We start from the raw sequence: 23832 nt of genomic DNA, 5'->3' as shown, positions 1-23832 counted from the left end.
CCCAGCGTCCCAGAAACCTCCCTGTGGCCCCTTCTAGTGATTACTTCCTGCTGTGGACAGACTCTATCCTCCTAAAATTCACGTATTGAAGGCCTGACCCACAGTGCGACTGTATTTGGAGGTAATTAAGGCTAAATGAGGTCATAGAGTAGGGCCTGAAAGGATTTGTGTCGTTATAAGGAGAGATACCAGGGAGTGCTCTCCCTTCGCCGTGTGAGCGCATCGTGAGAAGGTGGCCATCTACAAGCTAAGAAGCAGGCCCTCACCAGAAATCAAATTGGCTAGGACCTTTATCTTAGACTTCCCAGCCTCCAAAACCATGATAAATAAATTTCTGTTGTTTAAACCACCCAGTCTGTGGTATTTTGTTATAGCAGCTCGAGCAGACTCATACAATTGATTTTGGAGAGTGAACTTAGAAGGTCAGTCAGGAGACTGCAGTGCAAGATGTGAGTGTGTAGTGGTCCAAGTTATGAGATTCTGTGACCTTAAGAATAATTACTGTGGGACTTCCCTGGTGGCTCAGTGGTTGAGAATCCACCTGCCAATGCAAGGGACATGAGTTCCAACCCTGGTCCAGGAAGATCCCACATGCTGTGGAACAACTAAGCCCATGCGCCACAACTACTGAGCCTGTGCTCTAGAGCCCACGAGCCACAACTACTGAGCCCATGAGCCACAACTACTGAAGCCCACATGCCTAGATCCCCTGCTCCGCAACAAGAGAAGCCACCGCCATGAGAAGCCCGCGCACCACAACCAAGAGTCGCCCCCTCTCGCCACAACTAGAGAAAGCCCGCGTGCAGAAACGAAGACCCAACACAACTAAAAATAAATAAATAAAATAAATAAATTTATATTAAAGAAAGAATAATTACTATGAAGAACATAATTTATGAAGCAACAGAGTGGGGAGTCTATTGAGTTCAAGTAATGCTCTTCCATCATAAAAACTTACATATTAAAGCAAAATGTCGTCCCCTATTTCCCAGAGGCAATAACTAGAGACAGTTTTATAAGATATTTGCTAAACTAATTGATATAAAAGCTTTTCAATCTCAAAACAATTTCCCCATTATTATATGAATGGATACCAAATAATTTCCCGTCCTGGCAATGATTCACATTATTGTTTGCTATTGAACTATTTTTTCCTTGCCAGGAGGTAACAATACCCATCAGAGAAAACTGCATTTCATTTTCTGTGTGTGTCTTTTTCAAACTACTGATTACCAGTAAGCTTCTGATCCTCAATGGAGAGTTTATGGAAAAGGTGAAAAGGGGATTTTTTAGAAGAACAATGCACAAGTTTGAGACAAATGAGTATTAAGACAATCAAAAGTTTTTTTTTTTTTATACTAACTTCTCCAGTAGCAATTTACTCTTTTTTAGGGGAAAAAAAGTTTCATGCCAAAAGGGAGGAGTCGATTACGTAAAGAAAACAGAAAAATATTCAAAGTATTACTGTTTACTGTTTGGGTGACTTGTAGAGGGAAAGGGAAGTTGTTGGACAGTCTATATGGTGAAGAAAGCCATATATATTTTCCAGTTTCTAGTAATTTTTGCATGCTGTGAATTTAAAGCAAATTGTTTCATTTAAGTCAGCATTTAGTCCAGAAAGAGCAAAGGCTTTGTGATCATTGACATGTATAATATCTTTTGTAGGCTGTAATTTAGAAACAATGAAGGCAATTTTGAGAGAGGGTCACTGATAGGACACTGTTTAGACACAGATCTCTTCCCTGGGGACGCAAACTTGCGGAAGAATAGCATCAAGTTGAAAGGATTTTGTTCGTATTTCAAATAAAGTCAGCAGGGAGGGCTGGCACCTGTCTGGCCAGCTCTGTGTCCTGATAGCCAGGTAGTTTCTCCCTTGCTTGCTTTCAAGATTCAAGATCAGTGGCACGGTGGGCAAGGCATTTCCCAGAAGCCCTCACTGCTTCATGAGGAGTCCCCACCCTAGTTAGACAAGGTGTTGCTTGCATTCTAAAAAAGCAAAAACAAAGGAGCTTTCCCTCTCTAGTCACTCAGATGGGAGTATTGGAGACTATTTCACCAGCAGTTAAAGTCTGTACTTCTGGAAATCATTTACTTTGCTTACACATCTTCTGCCAAGTGGTAAAAGAATCAGCCATCTCCACTTAGATGCTCATTTTTATTTATTGAAATACTTGTGGAGGAAACAAGCCCTTTCCTACTCTTTGTCTCTCCAGGTCTCAAAACAGAGTAATTTGCTCCTTTTGACTGAGTCCTGAATAAAATCAGATTCAAATAAGGTTAGAGCTCAGAGCTCAAAGGAGGTCAGGGCTTATATATTTTATAGAACAAACAATCAAACAAGAACCAGAACTGCAGCTGTTGACTTGATCAAGACACCACCGTTGTTGGGATGGACAGGCCAGCTGAGTTGGGGGTAAATATATTTTCTTAGGTTAAAGAAATCAGAGCACATTCTTCAAACTGACTTTTCAAACAGTAGCTGCTGTGATAAGCTAATTGCTATTCGGAATTTGGAAGTTATAACTCAGGATGACAGAGATCCTCCTGAAAGAGTTAATTCATATTTTTGTTGCGTTTGGGTTGCACCTGAATTGCCTCTCACTGCTCCCACCCCCCATTCAGAATGGAGAAGAGAGTGGTTTCTCCCAAATGAATACCTTCTGCTTCCTGAATTAGGACAGATTCCTTGAGTGTGTTTATGTGCAAAATTAGGCCCACTCTGTGTTCCCCTGTATTACTGATAAAGCAAAAAAAAAAAAAAAAAAAAGTATTAATGGCATTACTAGATGTTCTCTGTAATAACTGGCAGCTCTAAAAGCTATTTTGACAGGTATAACATGATTTATAAATTAGGTTAATGGATTATTTTTTAACGGGAAATGCACTTGTATAAGATCACTTATTCAAGTAGCATTAAGTACCAACTGCAAGTGCTTTCCCCTCTTAGGCTTGTATTATTCTGGAGGACTTTTTTTTTTTTTTTACTAGGCACGGGGCATTTTTTTTTTAATTCCCTTTGAGTGCAGGTTAAGAGATTCAAGCTGATCTCCACCCCAAATGCTGAGAGAGAGCGTTATACAGCTTTAAGTTCCTCTGCAAATCCACCATGATGCTTGGTTAGACCGTGAATGCATTTTTCATTAGGTGATGCTTTTTAGAGTGTTTGTATATTAGTGAATGTGCTGACCGCCTGTATGTGTCAGAAGCAGAAGCATGAGGGAATAGATTTGGTAGCAAAAACCAGTCAAACCAATGCAAAACTCTCCAAATACCTTGTAGTTGATGTGGTATTTATAGGGCTTTGCCAGTGCAAAGGCTCTGTGCAATGCCTACTTCTTTAGAAACACCCTCCCCTTTCCCTTGGGTAGAGTTTGATCCTGATAAGAAAGTTGGTGTTCTGTGCAGTGTAAATAACATATATTTATTGAATAATTTTTAAAACCCAGGAAAATAAGAAAGAAAAGAAACCAGAGCTGCCATTTTTCAGTCTCGGCATTGTCTCTCAGAATGACTTCCTTAGTACAGCCTAGGCCAGCCTAGGTTTTCCTGGAGAAAGGGGGCACACGGGCTGTTGAGGGTAGATGCTGCAGCCGGGCCGGTTTTGTAAGTGAGGGCAGTGGGGCTGCCCCCGTCACCTTCCCTCTTGAGGTTTTAGTAACAGGCTTGACACTTAGCTCATTCAGAGTAAAGGCTGAGGGGCTTCCCTGGTGGCACAGTGGTTAAGGATCCACCTGCCAATGCAGGGGACACGGGGGTTCAAGACCTGGTCCGGGAAGATCCCACATGCCGCCACTAAGCCCGTGTGCCACCACTACTGAGCCTGCGCTCTAGAGTCCGCGAGCCACGACTACTGAGCCCATGTGCTGCAACTACTGGGCCCACGCGCCTAGAGCCCGTGCTCCGCATAAGAAAAGCCACCACAGTGAGAAGCCTGCGCACCGTAACAAAGAATAGTCCCTGCACGTTGCAACTAGAGAAGGCCTGCGCGCAGCACCGAAGACCCAACGCAGACAAAAATAAAAATAAATGAAATAAATAAATTTACAAAGTAAAGTCTGAGAGATGCTTAACTTGCAGAGACATTGGCTGTGACTCTTTATCCCTTAGGGAACACGATGACTAGCGTGTTTAGCGTTTGCGTCAGTTTGGGTTTGGTTTTGCTTTGTCTGGTTTGAAGATGCTTTCACTTGTCCAGGAGGCATGGCTTGGGAAGAGGCATCTGAACAAGATGGTTTGGAAGCCTACCCCTGAGACCGAAGAAGTGTATGGACCAGCATCAACCTGTTCTTAGAATAGTCACTGTTTCTTTCCTTTTTTTTTTTTGTGCGGTACGCGGGCCTCTCCCCGCTGCGGCCCCTCCCGCTGCGGATCACAGGCTCCGGACGCGCAGGCTCAGCGGCCACGGCTCACGGGCCCAGCCGCTCCGTGGCATGTGGGATCTTCCCGGACCGGGGCACGAACCTGTGTCCGCTGCATCGGCAGGCGGACTCTCAACCACTGCGCCACCAGGGAAGCCCCGGGAAGCCCCTGTCTTTACTCTTTTAATTGAAGTATAGTTGATTCACAATGTTGTGTTAGTTTCTGGTGTACAGCAAAGTGACTCAGTTATATATACATATTCTTTTTCATATTCTTTTCCATTATGGTCTGTTACAGGATATTGAGTATATATAGTTCCCTGTGCTATACAGTAGGACCTTGTTGTTTATCTGTTTTATATATAGTAGTGTGTATCTGCTAATTTATCCCTCACCCCTTGTTTTCCTTTTGAGAGCTGGGTTCCAGTCTCTGCCAGTGACCGAATCCAGTATCCCCATTCACCAGTGATCAGTTTCCTCTGTCAATATTATACTCCCAAGTCCCATTCCCAGAGGTGCTGGCCTAATTGAGTTGGGGTGTGGCCACAATGACAACTCTGCATAGTATTATCGCCATCGTATAGGTGAAGAAACAGAGGCTCAGAGGATGGCAAATCTGCACAAAGCTCTTACAACTAATAAGCAACTGATCTGGGCACCCCTCCCGAACTGTCTGCTTATAATGCCCGCTTTTCATTTGCTGCACTGTGCTATGTGGATCCAGAGGAGCTTTGTAGCATTTCTACCGGTTAAGGAAGGGTCCTGCCATTAACTGCCTTTATGAATCCGTCGGCCTAGACAAAGGCCTTGTTTTAGTCCGACCAGACTTACTGATAAACAGTAGCCATGCTGCGGTTGCTGCAGGACTGGATCACGTCACTTCTTTTGGTATGCAGCAGGCCATTTGAATTCCGGAGAGTACAGGGCTAAGCACACACGTCAGAGAAACCCATTTCAATTTATCATTTTAATTCTGCTGTTAGCCATCACAGACCCTAAATGGATTCCTCCAGAATGGCATCTTCAAACCCATTATCAGAGCTAAATGTTTAATAACTTTGTTAAATAATCCATGCCACGGAGTATAGGAAACTTTCTTTAGTGTTTTTTCACATAGAAGGAGGCATTTCTGGACGTCCCTGGGGATGGCTTAATATAGCTCTCACTGGCCGCTGGCTGGCCCCCTCCCCTTCCTTCCTTGCTGGGTGCCTTCTCTCCTAAAAGCTTCAGGCAGGAGAGGTTCTAGCAGTGAAACCCCCTGCTTAGCAGGCTTCAAAAAGAAGCAGATGTGAGGCAGACATTTAATCAATCAAAAAGCAGTTTAGAATTCAGGCCAGGAAGCAATAGATGCTTTTTAGCAAACGCAGCTCTGCTCTTTGTGGAGTAGCAATTGGGAGGTTTGCTATTCTGTATCTTAGCTTTTCCAGTGATTGTGCTAGAAATATTTAGGATAGAACATTATAGGATAGCAATTGTTGATTCTAAATCATATTATCTTAGATGGGCCATCTTTGCAAATTAAGTTCATTTTACTGAAAATAAGACAAGCAACTTTGCCTGTTTTCTTTTTCAGTCAGACGGATCACAAGCTTAGAACTGAATTAGCAGCAAGATGATCAATATGTTCTCTCTAACTGGATTTTTTTTTCAAAATCAGCAGTCATTTTAAGCAACGTGGTTCAAAAGCAGTATGGCCACTAAATTTGCATACTGATAAAGTATGCTATTTAACTTTGACAGTGGTCTCAGTTATATTCCTAATTAAATGGTATGTCGCTGGGAGTTCCCTGGTGCTTTCACTGCCGAGGGCTTGGGTTCAGTCCCTGGTCGGGGAACTAAGATCCTGCAAGCTGTGCGGCGTGGCCAAAAAAAAAAAAAAAAAAAAAAGTATGTTGTTGGTGTTGGGCAAAATTTGGAGTAAACATCTGTTCTATCTCTCTCTACCACAATAACATGGTGTAGAGGTACCTGCCAAAGGAGGTGATGCGTGCTCCCTTGGGCTGCTTAAAACAAACGAGCAAATAAACATCTCAGAATAGGAGAAGGGCTTCTTTTAAGAGACTTTCTTGTGTTTCCCCTTTTCTCATCTCTGCCTTCTCCGCTATAACCAGGTAATGATGAGCCTCTACCACTGGACCCGCACTCAATCCAGATGTGCGTCTTGTATTGGCGATTGGAGTTTGTTGTGCAAAGTTTGGGCACTGTATATTTTGGGGACTCCCTCCGTGGTGAAGTTTCTGACGCTTGTGTCTTAGGGACAAGTCTTTCATCAGAAGAAATAGTATTAGGGAATTCCCTGGCAGTTCAGTGGTTAGGACTTCTCGCTTTCACTGTGGAGGGCTTGGGTTCAATCCCTGGTCGGGGAACTAAGATCCCACAAGCCGTGGGGCGTGGCCAAAAAGAAAAAAAAGAAGTAATATTAGCATCTAAAATTTTTTGAACCTTAAAAATCTAAACTTTACTTGAGATAACGCTGGTTTCCTCCTTTGTCAAAATTGTTTATCTGTCAGGCTCAGAAACTATTTAGCCTTCCTATGGCATGCGGTGGATTTCAGAACATTTTATATTATCGAATTCCTAAGCAAGGATGTGACGTAATTATTTTACTACCAAACGCACATCCTTTGAAAGAAGCAGCCATTTAACAAGAGAGTAATTCCCGGAATATGACATGGTGTGTAGGGATTAGGTGGGAATTGGGATTGTGACTTCTAAATCTACAAGAATGAAACTCTGGTGCAAGGGCTCAAAAGGAACTAGGCATGTGACAATTGTCAGAAGAGTTTCAAAACACCAATCTTGTGTTTTTAGGCTACTCATTTTTATCGTTCTCTTCACAGTAATATTTTTCTTACTTTGCATTTGGGATTTGTGGAGGAAGTTGCTTTGCCCTGTACATCTTATAGGTGCAACAGGTCAAAAGGGAAGAAAGTAACTTGACATTCGTGCTCTGTCATAAGACGAGAATATAAGCTTTCCGGGTCTGTATCCTGAGATGTCTAACTTGACAAGATCTGTAGAGCCTCATCCCACCGGGGCCACAGTCAAATAACCAACCAACAGATGGTAGGTGCTCACTTTTCTGTAAAACAGGGAACTTCAGCAGGTTTTGGAGCTTATGGAGTAACTTGAGTGGGACGTGTTGCCTGTCCTAACACAAGAATCTTTTGAGTTGTTGGGCTGCTTATGCTTAGTCTTTTCCCCCAGTTGGACACCTCAGTTCAGCCATAGTTCACTCAGGTAAGATGGATTGTATCATTGATCCAACATAATAGAAGTAGGATTGTGTTTTCTTAATTCAGGACAAGTTGGTGGAGAGAAAAAAAAAACAGTTCTTCAAGTTCAATGCTTAGAGTTCATTTCTGATTCTATGAGGCTGAGGACTGACTGGTTCTTAACCAGTGTTAGCACTACCCCCTGAGGAGAGATGGCACACGTGGGTGTGCTGTGGGGACCATCAGGGAAGCCTCATGTCCTAATTCCTCTGCATAGTTTCCACATAGAGGAGGACGCTGGTGATTCAGAGACTTGGCCTAGGATTCCCAGGTTTCTTTCTTTCTTTCTTTCTTTTTCATTGCATTTAACAACTTCGTTGAGAAATAATTGACAGTGTGCAGTTTGATAAATTTCGACGTACATCTACATCTGTCTAACCATCGTCACCATCAAGATAGTGAGCATGTCAAACACATCCCCAAATTGCATGCCTCTTTGTAATCTCCCCCTCCTTTCTGTAACTTCTGATCTTCTTTCTGTAACTTCTGATCTTCTTTCTGTTACTGTGATCAGTTTGGATTTTCTAGAAATGTATATAAATGGAATATACCACATGTATAATTTTCTCTTGCTTTTTTCACTCAGCATAATTATTTTAAAATTAATCTATGTTGGGACTTCCCTGATGGTCCAGTGGTTAAGACTTTGCCTTCCAATGTAGGGGGTGCAGGTTTGATCCCTGGTTGGGGAGCTAAGATCGCACATGCCTCTGGGCCAAAAAACCAAAACATAAAACAGAGGTGACATTGTAACAAATTCAGTAAAGACTTTAAAAATGGTCTATATTTAAAAAAAAAAAAAAACTTAAGAAAAAGTAAATAAAATAAAATTAATCCATGTTGTTCAGTTTGGAAGTTTTTTGTTTTTTTTTAAAATTTATTTAATTTATTTATTTTTGACTGCGTTGGGTCTTCGATGCTGCGCACAGGCTTTCTCTAGTTGCAGCAAGCAGAGGTTACTCTGTTGCGGTGCGCACGCTTGTCATTGCGGTGGCTTCTCTTTTTTTTTTTTTTTTTTTTTTTTTTTTTTTTCTGTTTTATTTTGATTGATTGATTGATTTTTGGCCGTGTTAGGTCTTCGTTGCTGTGTGCGGCCAGCCGCTCCGCGGCATGTGGGATCTTCCCGGACCAGGGCACGAACCCGCGTTCCCTGCATCGGCAGGTGGACTCTCAAGCACTGCGCCACCAGGGAAGCCCGCGGTGGCTTCTCTTATTGCAGAGCACGGGCTCTAGGTGTGTGGGCTTCAGTAGTTGTGGTACACGGGCTCAGCAGTTGTGGCTCGCAGGCTCTAGAGCGCAGGATCAGTAGTTGTAGCTCACGGGCTTAGTTGCTCTGTGACATGTGGGATCTTCCCTGTCCAGGGCTCGAACCCATGTCCCCTGCATTGGCAGGCAGATTCTTAACCACTGTGCCACCAGGGAAGCTCCAAGTTTGGAAGTTTTTTAACAAGTTGAACATACACCTACAATATAACCTAGGTATATAAATATATAAATACCTAGGAAATACACCAGGTATTTATCCAGGAGGAATGAAAGCATGTATCTAAACAAAGACTTGTACATGAATGTTCACACAGCTTTATTTGCAAGTGGACATCAGGATTTTCCAGGATCATTTGTTGAGAAGACTCTCCTTTCTCCATTAAATTGCCTCCGTTGTCAAAGATTAGAATTATATCTGTGTGTGTCTATTTCTGGGCAATTTATTCTGTTCCCATGATTTGTTTGTCTGTTCTTTCACCAGTACCATACTGTCTTTTGATTACTGTAGTTTTATATTAAGTTAGGTAGTATCATTCCTCTGACTTAGCTGTCCACACAGGTTTCTTAAGTTGTGTTTATCAAGCATCTCTCTGTCCTAAGTACGATACAGACCTCAATTGTGTGAGGACTCCAAACAATACAGGTAGGCATTTCACGTAATGGAATTGTGGTGACCTATCTTCACTCGGTGAATTGCTATCTTGGGTCGGTGGTGCTTTTTATTTCCTTCATCTCAAGCAGAGATCTTATAAATTCCCTTTGCTTGAAATCAGCATGGCTGATCTCCTACCTCACCAGATTTAGAGCTCTTTGTTTTCTTTTACATACTTTCCCAGAGAACCCAGGAGTTTTAATACTTTTTAAAACAACTATAACTTTTTAATGTAGGGGAATATTTGACTGAAATGTTGTGTGTTAAAACATATTGCATTTATCTTGGTGTCTTTACTTATGGCAGATGTTAATGGATGTGGTTCAAAAGGGGTTCTGTGGGCAAGTCACTTGAGAAAATGCTGTAATGATTTGTTCCTTAGAGGTTCAGAATGCACATTCAAGAGTCTCTAAATTCTAATTAAATCTGCTTAACTGTCTAGGTCAGAGTTTCGCAAGCTGATTTTGAGCCCAGAACACTTCTGAGAGAAGCCTGGTAATACACAGGTATTGATATACCTGGTATACCTGGTATTCTTGGATACCAGTTTGAAAAATGCTGATCTTTGAGATTTAGAGGCCTAAATTGTAGACACCATTCCTCATAAAATGACTTCACCTGTAGTGGCCAAGTCCCTTGCGATTTAAATAAATAATATGAGAGATATTACTTTCTAAGACACTCAACAGTTTGAATATTTGAGTAGAAACATTCAATTGAATTGAAATTTAATTTCGCAGGCTAAAAGCAAACTAGGGACTTTAATGGATATCTCCTAGTTTTCATTCTTTCTCATGTCTAGGGGTGGATCTGTGTTATTCCTCCTAAAACTGTATTAAGTAATTTTCACAAATTTTACTGAAAACTACGAGAAACAGGAAAATTAGTGATTTGTAGACAATGACCAGAGACTGTCTATCTGGTATGTACACCCTTCACCAAGTGGCATTTAAGGACCCTCATGTGCTGTGCAGATAATGTTCCAGAAACTTTCCATAAATAGGGAGCAATGCAATTTCAAAAGTGAAATAAGATTAATCTTTGTATTCTGAACATCAGAATTTTTTCCACTTTGATTAAATTAAATTAATAAAATAAACAGCAGCACAACAAAACTGCTTTCAGCCAATTAGGTATAAACTTGGTTAAATGTGGCTTTCTGGCCAATATTTTTACTTCTGGCTGTGGGTTGAGGGATGTTGTCTAGTTGAACAGCACTGTAGACTCACAGTCAGATTTCTAAGTAAAGACCAGGAGGATGAATTGGTAGTATGTGCAGGGTCAGACAGCTGGACCACTGTTTTCATTGGGTGGGGCTGGAAGGAAGGGGGCCACACTGACTCTGGGTGATGGTGATGAGATGCCGCCCCCTTTTCTGGTCCTTCAAATGAACTCACTCATATTTAAAGCAATGTTACCAGCCAGTAAGGGGGTATTTTTGTTTGTCGGTTTTGTTTTGCTGAATATACGAGTGGAAAAAAGTAGCATGAAATTAAAAATAAACAGAGGTTTTCTTTAAAGATCAGAGGCTTCAGGGCACCAGGATTTTAAGAGGGGGCAGCTGCCACACTGACAGGAGGGTCTGTCCTTTTCGGGAGGAAAACTGGCATCAGAAAGAGATCTCTAAAGGCCAGTTTCTTGGAGACAAGGACTTCTCCTTTTTAGAGGTTGCTAGAAGCACCCCTGACCTGGGGTACATGCTCTTCTCAATTTCATGTGGTTTGAGAGAGCTTTTGGCCCGATGTTTTGACAATACCTCTGAAACTTGATAAGTAGTTCATATTCTCTCTCTTTGAAAAGCTTTGCAAGTTAAAAGTTCTCATTTTATAGATTGCCTTTAAATCTTTTTTTAAATTCATAAACTAGAAATATATCTTTCTTAATATTTAAGAATTGCCTTAGCCCTGCTTACTGTATATCTTGAGCTAATTAGAAATTAGATGATTACCAAGGGGTGAAACATTTTACTGTTTAAAATATTAAAATTTTGAAATTTTCTTGACTGCACTAAGGTTTTCTTGAGTCTACAGATTTTATTGGCTATACCCCAAAATTTAGCTCTGTGAGAAGGTTCACTAAAGAAAATTTTATTTTTTCTTTTAATTCTGGAAGATTTCAAAATGTATACAAGAGTAGAGAATAACAAGTACCCATCACCTAGCTTCAACTGTAATCAATATTTTGCCAGTCTTATTTTGTCTAACTTTAATTTTTAAATTTTATTTGCCTATTTTAAAACAAATACAAGATATGTCATCTATAGATCCATTATTATATATCTGTAACAGTTGAGGACTTTTTTTTTTTAATAAATTTATTTTATTTATTTTTCGCTGCGTTGGGTCTTCGTTGCTGCATGCAGGCTTTCTCTAGTTCCGGAGAGCGGGGGCTACTCTTCCTTGCGGTGGGCGTGCTTCTCATTGTGGTGGCTTCTCGTTGCAGAGCATGGGCTCTAGGTGCATGGGCTTCAGTAGTTGTGGCTCGCAGGGTCTAGAGCGCAGGCTCAGTAGTTGTGGTGCACAGACTTAGCTGCTCTGCGGCCTGTGGGATCTTCCCGGACCAGGGCTCGAACCCGTGTGCCCGCCATTGGCAGGCAGATTCTTAACCACTGTGCCACCAGGGAAGTCCCCAGTTGAGGACTTTATAAAAACCTAACCACGTTATTGTCACTCTTTATAGAGTTAACAATAATTTTTTAGAATCTTAAAGAGAATCTTTAAAAAATTATTTTAACAACTGATGTCTTCATATGGTTTTATTTCTGCATCTCAGAGGAGACGTGTCCTTGTGGTAGAGAGGTTTCATATCAAGACACAGCATCTTAACGCTAACTTGTTGGAAAGCATGGCTGTGTAGGGGAAGGCATAGAGGGATTAAAGAATTCAATCCAGTTTGCTTACAATAGTTAGAGCTGTTGCCCCTCTAAAATTCTTATAAACACAGACTGCTGATGGAGTCATCAGTTTCTGCCTTTAGCCTCTTATTTTCAGCCTATTTCTAGAAATTTTAAAATACATTGGAAAATGCTTTTTGTGCCTGTGTTTAAATAAAAGGGGGAATGAAATACTTTCACCATGGTCCTCACGTTTGCTGTTTGGACAGCATGACTCTAGAGTGAATATACTGTTTGGAGCTGTGGCTATTGAACAAAGTGAGTCTTCAGCCAAAAGGACGGTCAGCTTTTTGGTCGGTGTTGATGGATGGGCTCACTCACAGCTCCCACGCAGCTCTGGGTGTGGAGGTGTAGATGCGTGGTATGTCATTTACAGCCCCATTCCCACAGCAACATAAGTTGCTTTTGCTACCTGAGGGTCAAACCAAGCAGGAATCCCAGGCAGAAAAGGCTACCTCTCTCCAGCCATTGTTTTCTCTTCTTGTGACCAAGCAAGGCTGCAGCCATTTTACTGTAGGGCTGCCTGAGTCTCGCGCTACAACCCTGTTCAAGTGCCTGTGAGTGGATGTAGTGAGATGCGGTCCCTGTACACAGATGTCTCATTTTGTTGGATTTCTTATCGTCTCACATCTAATGCTGCCTCCTTCCAAACCCTCCAAACCCTTGCGGGGGCGGAGGGTGTCGGGGGGAATAAATCAGGAGTTTACATACACACACTACCAACAAGGACCTACTGTATAGCACAGGGAATTCTACTCAATATTCTGTGATAACCTATATGAGAAAAGAATCCGAAAAAGCTGTATGAGAAAAGAATCTGAAAACGGAATCACTTTGCTGTATACCTGAAACTAACACAACATTGTAAATCAGCTATAATCCAATAACATTAAAAAAGAAAGAAAGAAAGAAAGAAAGAAAGCTTCTTTAACAGAAACATGAGGACAATTTTTAAAAGGCATCCTTAGTGTGATATAAGGGCTGGAAAAATACTGGAGTACAAGCTTTGCCTTGATTTGATCAAGTGGACAGGCATAAAATGGCTTCTGAGAGCTTTTCCATTTAGAGAGAGAACTTTCCCAAATATTATTTCATTTGAATCTCAACCAGCCTGAAAATAGAGATGGTATTAGTTTCAATTTATAATTGGGAAAATGAGCTCAGAGATAAGGTTCCATGGCTGACAGGAGCCTGACTGTGCTCTGTCTGCTGTTTCCCCTGTACCTTCTAGGGTTAAGAAAAGAACAAAGAAAAGAAAAACCTCAGGTGGCTCCCCTCCATTTAGACCTTTGTATAAACTGCCTTGCTCCCCTTCTCCCACCCAGACCATTAGAAAATTAGAAGAAGTCTAATTAGGAGTCTTCACACCAGATGTTCTATTGGGTGCAGAGCTTGGAGGCAACAGGAAGGAAGTCTTGGAGGTTTCATTTTAGAGGGGAAATGGGCACAGGACAATTCATTCCCATTAGATCGCAGTTGTTGACCAAATGGTAGAACAGAAACTGCTGAAACTTATGTTAGTAGTTGACTTATTAGCCACTTAACATGTGTGGGGTGATGCTGCAGATATTCATTACGGTAGGTGAAAATGAATTCTTACCCCAGCTTACAGAAAAAGAGAGGAGGCTGTGAGAAGGTAAATAATGTTCCCAAGGCCAAAGATCAAGTAGATGGCAGATCAGACCTTGCTCTCCCGGCCACCTCCTGTTTGCTGACCTGGAATTACCAAGTTTCAGCCTACGACAATGATAAAACACCAGATTGGAAGTATTTCATCTTTGCCCCAGAGCACCCAGCCCTCCGCTCGGCTTCTGAGTCCACCATGTCATCCACGGTTGAGGAGTGAATATGGCTTAGTTTGTATGAAAAGGCTCCTGAAATATGATCTCAGTGTCAAGTTCCTATCTTAAAGCGGTTCTCTTTTCCCATGAAAATTCATGTGACTGGCAATCGGTAAAGCAAAATTTTCTTAACTGTCTCCCAGCCATACTAACAATAAGCAAACTGAGACAGAATAACTTGTGAAGGAAAAGCTTCTCTCCTACCACCCAGTTATAAAAGTAATCAGGTGTATTAGACAAGGAACAGAACACAGAAAAGTAGAAAAACAAAGGATATGAAAAATTCATGGTTCCCTCCCCGATGATTATTTGGTATACTGTGATATTAACAATTTTGTAATATTGCTATCACCACTTATTTAGCTATTTGGGGTATGTTCTTATATATATTTGTAATCATATTGTACCTATAACTGTTTAGTTTGCTTTTTAAATTTAACATTACAACATAAAATACATCTCTACACTATTACATGTGCTTTGTTGATACCATTTTAAAAAATTAATTAATTAATTAATTAATTGGCTGCGTTGGGTCTTTGTTGCTGTGCGCGGGCTTTCTCTAGCTGCAGAGAGCGGGAGCTACTCTTCGTTGCAGTGCGCAGGCTTCTCATTGCAGTGGCTTCTCTTGTTGCGGAGCATGGGCTCTAGGCACACAGACTTCAGTAGTTGTGACTCGCAGGCTTAGTAGTTGTGGCGCACGGGCTTAGTTGCTCCGCAGCATGTGGGATCTTCCCGGACCAGGGCTTGAACCCGTGTCCCCTGCACTGGCAGGCAGATTCTTAACCTCTGCGTCACCAGGGAAATCCCTGAAGAGTCTTCTTTATAAGTTCTGTCATGGGATTTAAAATCATTTCCAGACTATCTTTTTTATTCTCATCATTTGTGCATGTGTCCTCCTTATATTGACAGGGTTCTGGTTCCTTCCTGGTTACAGCCATGTAATAGTTCTGCTTCTTGAGTTTTGCTGTTATTGTTGGGACGAGTTGCACTGCTCAGAGCCTCATCTGCTGTGTGGACTGCAGGGCTCTGGCCGCTCCCACCTGTGCTGGTCCTACAGTGAGAGGAAATGTGAGGAAATGGTTCGCAGGCTCACCTCCTTTTCCCCCAGCATCCTGACACATGTCAAGAGCTCACCTGTTTTGTTCATGGTTTAGCATGTTCATTAAAGAGCTTGATACCCCTACAGCTTACTCTGCAAAGGGATTCAGAGCGAGTTGTGGGCCGTCCTGTGGAGAAGGAAAGGGGACAGAGACATCGGGTGGCTTTCCTGCCGTGCCTTAGCTACCATTGTGATGTTTTCTGTTGTTGTTCTTAGAGGAATGAGAGGATAACACTGTTGCTGGAAGCATTCAAGATTTTTTTTTAAAGCTTGTTTAGTTGTAATGTGGTAATGCTTTATGGGAATAAACTCTGGCTGACCCGCTCAAGGGAGATAAGCTTGAAAACATTTAGGGTTTTGATTTGCTCAAAGGGGGCGTTTACCGTTTTTGAAGCAGAAATCCAGTGGGAAAATAGGTTTCCCGGTGCTAGCTGTGTTTCAGTGCAAAAAGCATGCCTTTGAAGTCTAGTTCTCATCTCAAAAGACCTAACTGTTCATAAAACTAAGAACAAGGTGGATGGATAAAGCTGTGTGAGAGGGCTTCCCTTCCCTGGTGGCGCAGTCAGTGGTTGAGAGTCCGCCTGCCGATGCAGGGGACGAGGGTTCGTGCCCCAGTCCGGGAAGATCCCACAAGCCGCGGAGCGGCTGGGCCCGTGAGCCATGGCTGCTGAGCCTGCGCGTCCGCAGCCTGTGCTCCGCAACGGGAGAGGCCACAACAGTGAGAGGCCCGCGTACCGCAAAAAAAAAAAAAGTTATGTGAGGAAGCTTCAGCATGAACGCGTTTGGAAACTTCAATCCTATACCGCTTTCCTCCCCTCGCATCTCATCTGGCTCCGGCCCTACCAACCCCGTGTGTCACTGAGCTGTGTCTGTATGTCTTTCAGGGTCTATCTGGGCTTAACTGAAATCCTTGTCTTCTGTGGGCATCTGAGTTACAGAGAAAAGAGAGAAAGACTGAGGATGAGCCAGATGTGTGTTTAGTGACAAAGAAATGCATCCACAATGTACAAAGCAATCAGGTTATAAAAGCATGTATTCTCCTTTTTTTAAAAAAAAATTATTTATTTTCGGCTGCATTGGTTCTTCGTTGCTGTACGCGGGTTTTCTCTAGTTGCGGCGAGCGGGGGCTACTCTTCGTTGCGTTGCACGGGCCTCTCATTGTGGTGGCTTCTCTTGTTGCAGAGCACGGGCTCTAGGCACGCAGGCTTCAGTAGTTGTGGCACATGGGCTCAGTAGTTGTGGTTCATGGGCTCTAGAACGCAGGCTTAGTAGCTGTGGTGCACGGGCTCAGTGGCTCTGTGGCATGTGGGATCTTCCAGCAGGGCTCGAACCCATGTCCCCTGCACTGGCAGGCAGATTCTTAACCACTGTGCCACCGGGGAAGTCCCCATTTTTGTTTTTTTAAAAAAAGAAAGCTTGGGGCTTCCCTGGTGGCGCAGTGGTTGAGAGTCCGCCTGCCGATGCAGGGGACACGGGTTCGTGCCCCGGTCCGGGAAGATCCCACATGCTGCAGAGCAGCTGGGCCCGTGAGCCATGGCCGCTGAGCCTGTGAGTCCAGAGCCTGTGCTCCGTAATGGGAGAGGCCACAACAGTGAGAGGCCCGCATACCACAAAAAAAAAAAGAAAGCTTGCGTGCATGTAAACACATAGATAAGACAGAAAGAACTTAAGCATTAAGGAACCGTGGGTTAGGTTTCTTGCGATTTGAGGTGACTTTAACGTGCTGATAACTCTCAGAAGCACCTGAACCCTTAACAATAGTATGAAGTATTTAGATATTTGGGAATGGGAGAAAAGGAAAACAAAAACACCATAGATTGGATTGGCCAAAAAGTGAATTATCCATCTACAAGAACACGTGAGATTTTGTAAAAAGCATCTCTAAGTGAAACACAGAATGGTGGAAGTGTCTGAGTACGGCTGAATGGAATGACGTCCCATTGTTGTGTGGAGGGCTGGTGTGTCACGGGCTTTGAATACTCAAGACATCACTCATGGGTCAGAGCTTGGGCACACTAGCTGGACCCAAACTACGCACATAATAAAATAAGCTCAAAACTCAGTTTCAGTAATGTCGCTGTCATAAATTGTCACCAAAGTTAAGTCGTCAAGTCCCTTTCTGAGGTAAAGACAGTTGCCCTGTGGTCACGGGGAATAACTAATCCACAATTTACTTATCATGCTTGACTATAAAGGGGGCTGGCAGGTGATCTCAAAGACTCATTTTATTTTATATCATCTAATGTAATACATCATTGTATACGTGTAACACTTCTTAAAGAGTAGATGAAAATTTGTGCCATGTCCTATAGATCCCTCAAGTTTGAAGATACTCAATTTGACTCCTGCTAAAGATGTCTTGGATTTGACAATTCACGAAGAATTGTGAGAAATAGCTCAAGAATTATAGAAACTCTGTAGAACTCTAGACTCTATAATAAAGTTCAGAGTTCTGGGTCCTAAACTAGGAGTACAGTTGACCAACGTTTTTTGACTTGAAATCGAGGTATTAGAATGGCTGACTTTCATTCCCCTGCTTAGGTTGCCATGCCATGCTATCTGTGTTAAATTTTTTAGGTTTAAGTTTCATTGGTTGACCATGTAGCCCACGATAATATGCATTTCCTGCTTTCCCCCACTAGCTCTTCATCACATTATTAATGAAATCTCAGTCTAACTCGTGCATAAGACTAGTGGAATTTAGTGAAAATACTCCTAAACGCTGACATTTTTGCTGATGAGCATTGTGGGGATACCCCCCTGCCCCATCTCCTGTGCTTTCGTCTTTAGGTTTCATTTAAAACTCCCATCTTTCATATTTTGGTAAGAGAAGACTTTAAGTGGAAGTGTAATCTGAGCATCCTTTCTAATACACTGACTCAGCATGGGCATTTTGAAGCCAGCTCTCCCATCTGTAGTGAGGGTATTAGAGCACAGTGACGGTATTTCAGAGCGCAGCTTTTGCAGTTGCGGCGCATCTTTGCTGGGAGCAGGGAACAGCCAGGTGAAATCCATTTCAGCACCGTTCAAGCCTTCTGGATTGATCATCTTGAATTGGATCTACTCCCTTCAAGGCTCTGATGGAAGCCTATGGTTTGGCCAGCATGCTCCACTGGCCTGTAAACGGCATGGAATGATGCCAGACAGAGTGTCCGGCTTTGAGATTACTTTGGCATGATCAGGTCTGGGTACTGTGGGATACTATTTAAGGCATTTTGTCATTGTGCGTAGTAACAGGTCCTCCAACACTTCGTTGTGTTGTGGAAAAATCTCTGGGTGCTTCCCTGGTGGTCCAGTGGTTAAGACTCTGCATTTCCAATGCAGGGTGCCCGGGTTCCATCCCTGGTCAGGGAACTAGATCCCGTATGCCTCAGCTAAAGATCCCGCATGCCGCAACTAAGACCCAGAGCAGCCAAATAAATAAATACTAAAAAAAAAAGAAAGAAAGAAAGAAAAAGAAACCATCTGTATATTTAAAAAAAGAAGAAAAAGAAAAATCTCTGGAAGTAGTTGGTGGTGAGCCCTGGCCTTCAGGCCATGGCTGAGCTCTGGGACCCGCGGCCCGCCAGCCTTCCCCTCCATAATCACTTTGAGTCTCAGTGTCTTCATCTGAAAAATGGAAATAGTAGCACCTCGCTAAGTTGGTTTTAAGGAAAATGAGAAATGTATGCGGCCCATAAAGCATTGTTGAAATCCTTAGGTTCCTAGTGGTTATTGTACGATTTTTTTTTTTTTTTTTTGCGGTACGTGGGCCTCTCACTGTTGTGGCCTCTCCCATTGCGGAGCACAGGCTCCGGACGCGCAGGCTCAGCGGCCATGGCTCACGGGACCAGCCGCTCCGCAGCATGTGGGATCTTCCTGGACCGGGACACAAACCCGTGTCCGCTGCATCGGCAGGCGGACTCTCAACCACTGCGCCACCAGGGAAGCCCTATTGTAAGATTTTTATTTGGCTTAAAACTTTTTACCTATATTCTCAGGATTTAAAAAATTAGGGCATGTCTTAGGAATTCCCTGGCAGTCCCTGGCTTTCACTGCTGTGGGCCTGGGTTCAATCCCTGGTTGGGGAACGAAGATCCTGCAAGCCCTGGGGCGGAAAAAAAAAAAAACTGGGCATGTCTATATGTCTACTGTTTTTGCATCTGATGACGTCAATTGCACGGGCTATCCTATGGGGCCGATTGTAAACCACCGTTTTAGTAATATTTTTAAGGAAAATACAATGAGTCGTGAACACACATGTTAGGCGTCTCTTTGTTCACTTCACTTGGCTCTGGATACACTGGTCTTTGAACCACGGGGCCTTCTCACTTGCCTCCCCCTTACCTTTTGCTCACATACCCCTTGCTGGCATCTTAGATCTCAGCTTTACCTTTACATCCTCAGAGAAGCCTTCACGACACCCTGGCCTAGGTCATGGCCCTCTGTTTGTTGTCATTTGCTGTATGTATTCCTTCTTCGTGACAGTTTCCATAGCTGCAATTCAGTAATTATTTATTTAAATGTCTGCCCTCTTCCCCAGAAGGACACATTGTTGCTTAGATATATATTCCAAGCAAATTTTTATATCTTGTGTCTAATCACAAGGAAACATTATTTTAAAGTAAAAAATATTTTTCAGGGCTTCCTTGGTGGCGCAGTGGTTGAGAGTCCGCCTGCCGATGCAGGGGACATGGGTTCGTGCCCTGGTCCAGGAAGACCCCACATGTCGGGGAGCGGCTAGGCCCGTGAGCCATGGCCGCTGAGCCTGCGCGTCCGGAGCCTGTGCTCCGCAACGGGAGAGGCCACAACAGTGAGAGGCCCGCGTACCGGAAAAAAAAATTTTTTTTTCAGGGGGCTGTGTGCCTTCCACAGTAGTTTGTAAGCTCAAAGTGTCTGGGACCACACCTGACTTAGTTGTTGTGAAATCTCAAACAGGCCTGCCTGGAATGATGGGTGTTGTGTGTCAGGCCTATGCCTGGTTTTTCAGAAGAGTGAACGAATGCATGAATGGTGTGTACCTTTATCCAGATAGAGTCCTATCTGCTTGTTCATAGCTCCTTGTATTTTTTGTAAGATAGCTGGATCATTCAGACAAAAAAAAAAAAAAAGACTTAACTCTTCACTGTCACTAGCCCTCCAGTTCCCTGTATTTCTCCTCTAAATGATTTATATTCTCGAACTTATTTATATTCTCGAACTTATCCTTTCTAACTTGGTTGTGAAGATTGAAATTAAGTTTACATGGTTCTGTCTTCCCCTTAGCTACTACAGAAGAATGGTCAGCTGTCCACTGTGAACGGCTTAGCAGAGCAAGGCCTCCAGGAGGGAGCCCTGAATGGCCAGGAGGAGGAGGAAACTGTCCCAGATGGTAAGTCGCTTTGCGGGGGACTGGGCAGAACCAGGGGCTGGAGGACAAAGAACACCTGCAACGGATCCCTGCAGAACAATAAAAACAGGCCTGGATAGAATGGGCACTGTCATCCTACCTGGGGGTGGGTGATGTTGACAACAAAAGCAGTCAATTGATTGCAAAAAGAAGTATTTATCTGGCCATTTGCATAGCCCCGTGGGAGCTTATAGTAACGCTTGGGTATGGAAGTGAAGCTGTTTTTCCTTTTTCTTAGGCATCCTTACCTGAAACTTCATGATCTTTTTGCTGTTGTTGTTATTGTTGCCTTATTCCAACAACTTGTCTGATGTCGAATGTGAATTCTTGTTGGAAATTCTGAAGTCTTGGTTGCTTTCAGAGTCAGTATCTCTCACTCTAGAGTAGCCTACTGGCCTTGTGAAGATTTTTCTGGTAGTGTACATTTCAAGGTGCATACCTCTTTGCCCAAACTATGATATGCTGCATGTGTTATAGCTCTTGAGCCTAGAGATCCTCAAGAGCTGTTTATTGGAAAGCAAATCTGTGACCACGCTATCACTGGTTTGATTTCAGCCCGTGGAGGGGCTGGGGACCACACCTGGGGGTCAGAATCAAGCACCTGGACAAGTAGGTCTCTTGCGAAGGCCACGTGTTGGAGAAGAACCTTCCTCTGTTCCTGTTTCTTGTCTCGTTGTTGCATTTAGTCCTAAAGGAATCATTTAGCCACTGCTGTTGAGGAGGCACAGAATGATCATTTTCCATAAGTGAACTCACGCTTACGTGTAATGTGAATAAGACAAATGAAGGCAAAGTCTTGTGAAAGCAGACTGGCCATTGCCTCGGTGAGATGAGATTCTTCTAACATGTGGAACCTGTTTCTCCTCGTGTTCAATGCCCCTGTGGAGCTGCTGCAAGCAGGGGGCTGCTTTTGAAGTTGGTGGGAATCCTGATCTTTCTATAGCACCACAGGCACCATATAAAGCTAGAAATACATACAGCCTCACAGAAAGAGGATCTGCACGACCTAGTGCGAGAGTTTCAAATAATTTCTACTAAAGTAATTGGAACGGCCCCAACTCAAATTCCAGAGTCCCACGCTCTGTCCTTCCCATAATAACTTTTGAATCAAATCAAGCCACAGCCGTTTTGGAGCCCTCCGTGGATGGCCAAGCCACCACGCCCTGTGCTTCGGGGAGGGTGAAGAAAGCTAAGAAACGGTCCATCAGGGGAGACAAGCTAGTCTATGGAAGGCTCCCTAAGATGAAACTAAGGGGGACTTCCCTGGTGGTCCGGTTACGGTCCGGGACCCACACGCCTGGAGTCAAGTTCCCCGGTAAATGCGACCCGTGTCCCAACCAAGGACACCCGAGAATCACCAACACCAAGCAGAAAGATTACAAAGGATTTATACAAGTACAAGTATAGAAGCTTACACAAACTGTCCAGACAGGGTCCCACTCGGAGAGAAGTGAGTGAGACCCTGTCCGGACAGTTTGTGTAAGCTTCTATACTTGTATAAATCCTTTGCTGATCTTTCTGCTTGGTGTTGGTGATTCTCGGGTGTCCTTGGTTGGGACACGGGTCGCATTTACCGGGGAACTTGACTCCAGGCGTGTGGGTCCCGGACCGCAACAGTCCAGTGGTTAAGACTCCAGGCTTCCAATGCAGGGGGCACGGGTCTGATCCCACATGCCGCATGGCCAAAAAAAAAAAAAAAAAAAAAAATGGTTAAGACAAGGCAACGTGTTGATTATCTAATGAATTTTCCAAGAGGTGAGAGCTGCTCAGAGCTCTGGAGGAGCCCTCGTTTGAGGTCAGGGTGTGGGATAAGGTCTGGGGGCTGAGGGGAGGTTAGGTTTAGATATGTTGGGACAGGGGCTGCCAGCCGGAAGAGGAGAATAAGAACAGCCAACACTTCACAGGCTTTTATTATGGGTCCTGGAACTGTGCCTTTTGTGCAGTATGGCCTCTAGCAGTAACCCTGTGAGACAGGTCCTATCTCGATTCAAACCCAGGTCAGCAGATTTCCAAGCACGAGCTCTCACCTGCTGTGCGGGGCACGTCCACAGGCTTGCCCACTGGGATGGCATCGTCTGAGCAAGAGGTAGAATGAAAACCCAGAAGGGAAAGTGCGCTGGGTCAGAAAGGCTTCAGAAAGTATTTTGGCAATGTGGGATCACTGAAATATGCCCCCAAGGGAGTGTCGGGCCAGGCCTTTTCATCTGATCTGGTGTGGAGGGTTGATAAGAGAAGGGAGGGGCTTCAGTGATGCCCTTGTTTCCATACAATCCTAGGTAGCGTGAAAATCCTGTCTAATCTGTGGCCTGTTTACTGGAGATCCGCTGGCTATCTTCCTTTAGTCCAGATGTAATTTCTTTCACTTTTCAGCCATGTGTTTAAACACTGATTTTTACGGAAAGTGATTCTGTTCCCACCCTGTGATTATTCCATTGTCTCCCTGAGCCTACCATGGCCTTGGGGGTCTGAGCAAATACAGATGCCTCTTGCAGGAAGAGTGGTAATTAATATACCTTGTCCTTCACAAGATCCTGAAGAGGCCTGCGGGCCTAGAAAGGACCCCCATGTGGCCCAGGGCTGCAGAGGCCACACCCCCCCGAGGCATTTCCGCAGGCTCTGCCTTTGCTATGAGCTTTTACTGTTTTAAGCAGAACTGTTATTGCTTTGGCTTGTTAGGGGGTTTCTGAGGCAGCCTGGTACATTTGTTTTTATTTTTTATTTTTTTCCTATTTTGTCTGCCTAGCAATGCAAATGCAGAAAATTCTTTATGTTAAACTATCAAACAGTATTTTTTCATGCTTTTATTTTGACATAGGTGATAACCTGTGGTTAGATTTTATGTATTTCCAGGAATCCGTGTCCTACATGGCAGCTTACTGTAATGTAAATGAAGGCATAATTTGGTATTTGATGCTTATTTGTAGGATTTGGTGGGCCTTGGTTTCTACTCTTGCCCACTTTCAGTAAGGAAAGATCTGAGCCACCCTGGTCCCTGGGAGGATTGGCCAGCAGTGGAATTTGGTCCTGCCGTAGGTGGATCCTTCGATGGGAGAAAACTACAAACGAGGGGCATTCCT

General features: G+C 43.5%; 1 protein-coding gene across 1 annotated transcript in view; it reads left to right on the top strand.

Moving 5' to 3' along the window:
* Positions 1 to 23832, top strand: part of AKAP12 (A-kinase anchoring protein 12) — a 111307-nt gene that overhangs the window by 46496 nt on the left and 40979 nt on the right. The window contains exon 3 of the mRNA XM_007458768.1: positions 20632 to 20737. Coding sequence (XP_007458830.1) covers positions 20632 to 20737 — 106 coding nt within the window. The remainder of the gene's footprint in view (positions 1 to 20631; positions 20738 to 23832) is intronic.

This window comes from Lipotes vexillifer, unplaced genomic scaffold (genome assembly GCF_000442215.2).
Source record: "Lipotes vexillifer unplaced genomic scaffold, Lipotes_vexillifer_v1.1 scaffold639, whole genome shotgun sequence".
In the NCBI taxonomy this organism is placed as follows: Eukaryota; Metazoa; Chordata; class Mammalia; order Artiodactyla; family Lipotidae; genus Lipotes; species Lipotes vexillifer.
The sequence above is the reverse complement of the archived record's forward strand: the minus strand, read 5'-3'. Positions and strand labels throughout refer to the sequence as shown.